The sequence below is a fragment of the Aptenodytes forsteri genome, unplaced genomic scaffold (assembly GCF_000699145.1).
Source record: "Aptenodytes forsteri isolate BGI_AS27 unplaced genomic scaffold, ASM69914v1 Scaffold119, whole genome shotgun sequence".
In the NCBI taxonomy this organism is placed as follows: Eukaryota; Metazoa; Chordata; class Aves; order Sphenisciformes; family Spheniscidae; genus Aptenodytes; species Aptenodytes forsteri.
In genome coordinates this window covers 3,619,103-3,621,629 of record NW_008796165.1, presented here as the reverse complement: position 1 = coordinate 3,621,629, position 2,527 = coordinate 3,619,103, and the positions used below count along the sequence as shown (strand labels likewise).

The 2,527-nt window shown below is 66.5% G+C and overlaps 1 protein-coding gene across 1 annotated transcript in view; it reads left to right on the top strand.

The window, feature by feature from the left end:
* Window positions 1-398: 398 nt before the first annotated feature.
* The window catches only part of SLC6A9 (solute carrier family 6 member 9), an 18,371-nt gene continuing 16,242 nt past the window's right edge, over window positions 399-2,527 (top strand). Inside the window, exon 1 of the mRNA XM_019474132.1 lies at window positions 399-498. Within this exon, the coding sequence (XP_019329677.1) occupies window positions 469-498 (30 nt within the window). The 5' untranslated portion in view covers window positions 399-468. The remainder of the gene's footprint in view (window positions 499-2,527) is intronic.

Sequence of the window (2,527 nt, the reverse complement as noted above, 5' to 3'; positions counted from 1 at the left end):
CCACCCGCCGGGAGGCCAGCAGCCAGCTGCCCGCAAGGTCATCTGTCCACACCGGGTAAATCTTTAACTGCTTCTTGGGAAACACCTGGGAGCTGCTGCTTGTGTGGGTGCCAGGGGGTTTGGAGACACTGGAGGGGCTGGGAGCCAGCAGGAAGAGACCCTGCCACCAGCCCACCTGGCCCCAGGCCCTGCGTCCTCCGCCAGCCCCTCTCCCGTATGCCCTGCGGGCAGGTACGGGGGAGCGACCTGCCTGGCACGGCCCTCAGTTCACGGAGGGAGGGGGAGGCCCAGGGCGGGGATGTGCCCACCCCACCAGTCACGTCTCTCTTGGTGTCTCTGCCCTCTGCCCAGCTTGCTCTGACAGTGGATTGAAGCGCACCGGTGCTGGTGCTGCAGCCAGCGCGACGGAGAGCGGGCAGGCGAGGGACCCCACGGCGGGCAGCTGGTGCTGCGCTCCAGCCTCCAGGGATGGCCGATAAGTGCAACGAGGGGCTGCTGGTAAGTGCCTGGGTGCGGGGAGCGGGTTGGCATGGGCGCCTGCTGCGGGGACCTGCAGCACCGGGTGCAGGGAGCAGGACACCAGGGCTCTTGTAAGGCTTGGTGCCCCCTGGGACCCTTGGGGGTTGTGCCACCCTGGTGCTCCCCCAGCATGATGCCTGTGGGGCAGACACCGGCCGCCACTCACCCTGAGCCTGCTGCCTGCAAGGCTCCCCGGGTGCGGTGTCTCACTGTGCCTGGAGATGCTATCGCCCGTCTCAGGCGCTCTGCCCAGCCTTATCACCTGCCCCAGCTCTCCGGGTGGGTGGTGAAGGCGGGAAAGCCCCAGCCGGGTGGCTCCTCCACCTGCTCTCAGTAAAGGGCATGGGTGTCCCTCCATGCCAGGTGCCCCCAGAGGGCATGGTGTGGGGCTGCTTCCCCTATGCCTCCACCTGGTAGGCTCTCCCGGACTGGGCTGGTAGGATGGTGCGCAGGCAGAGCTGGGACCCTTGGTCCTTGCCAAGCGGTGTGTTGCAGGGTGCTGTGCGCTGCCCTGCGCTCACCTGCGCCGGGGAGGGCTACAGTGCCCTGGGCGGATGCGGGACGTGCCTGGTGCGTGTCCTCCTTGGAGGGCTGCGATGGCCCCATGCTTGTGGCAGCTCTGCTGTGCAGCAAGTGGTTCGGGAGCCCAGAGCTCAGCTTCCTGTGCCAGGCTGCTGCGCTGCGCCTGGCAGGTGAGCCCAGGCTGGGCTTGGCTCTTCCCTTTTTCCCAATGGATGGGAGCTAAACGCTGGGGCCAACACGATTGCCAGGCCCTCCCCTTCCCGGGGGGCTTCCTGAAATAGCTGCACGTTCCAGCCAAGGGCCTGGAGCCAGGACTTCCCTGGGAAGCTGAGAGCCAGGGGAGTGGTGTGCCCAGCAGGCGCTTCCAGCACACTTGTGTGTGCACAGCTCCTCTGCTTGCGTGTCCCAGCATGGCCCTGCTGCCTGTGCCTGCAGTGGGGAGCCCAGCACCCGTCCTGCCTGCAGCGGGCAGTGTGGAAGGGTCAGGGTGGCCGGTGGGATGGGAAGGCAGGTTTCTCCAGGAGAAGCCCTTGGCTGGGAACGGGAACGTATCCGGGCTCGATCAGGGGTCTGTCACAGGGATGTGCTCCTGCACGTGCGGGGTGCTCACTGTGGCTCCGTGCTGCTGCTGCGTCCTTGCCCTGGCCAGAGCAGCCGGCATCGCACTGGGGCGAGGGCGGAGGCTGGCACCTGGGGCGGGGAGCCAGGCATGGGAGCACCCACCTGCTCCTGGTCAATCTTTAACTTGCTTCTCAGAAGTACCTGACCAGCCCACCCAGGGCCAGAGTGTGCAGAGAGGTGGGGATGGGTGGGGGATCATGGGGTCTGGCATGCGCTGTGCTGGCCACCCTGGCTCACAGCCCTCTGTACGGGGCTCCCCTGTTTGTGGGGCTGAGAGGACACCCATGCATGGGGGTGCTGGTGCTGCAGGAGGAAGGCAGGTCCCTGTGAGCATCCCTGCTCCTGGAGCATCCCTGCGCTGCACCAGCTGCCAGAGCCTCAGGAGGAGCTGCGGCAGGACAGGCACTGACTGCTGAGCTGCCTGGGTCACTGGGGAAGGGAGCTAATCTCCTTGGCCTGCCTCCAGGACCCTGCCAGTTGCCTGGTAAAGCGCTGTCCTTGCCTGTCCTCTCATCCCTGCCTGCAGGTGCAGATCCTGCTGTCACAGCCCCCAGCCCGGCTGGGGTCCAACAGCGCAGCCCCTGCCGGGTGTGCATGCAGCCCCAGGACTGGGTGGGTTTGCGGTGGGGTGCCTGCCGTGCCTGGTCTGGGGAGGGACAGGGGTGATGGAGGCAGCAGCTGGGAGATGTGCAGCTGTGACTTAGTTTCCCCACCTGTGAGCTAGACCCTGCACCCTCCCATCGGTCCCGGGGTGATGAGGGTGCCATGTCCTGCTTTTGCAGGCTCTGCATTTTGTGGATGCCCCTGGGAAGCTCTGCATGCTCACTCCAAAATCGCAGGCAGGAGGGCGGGCTGTGCCCTCCCC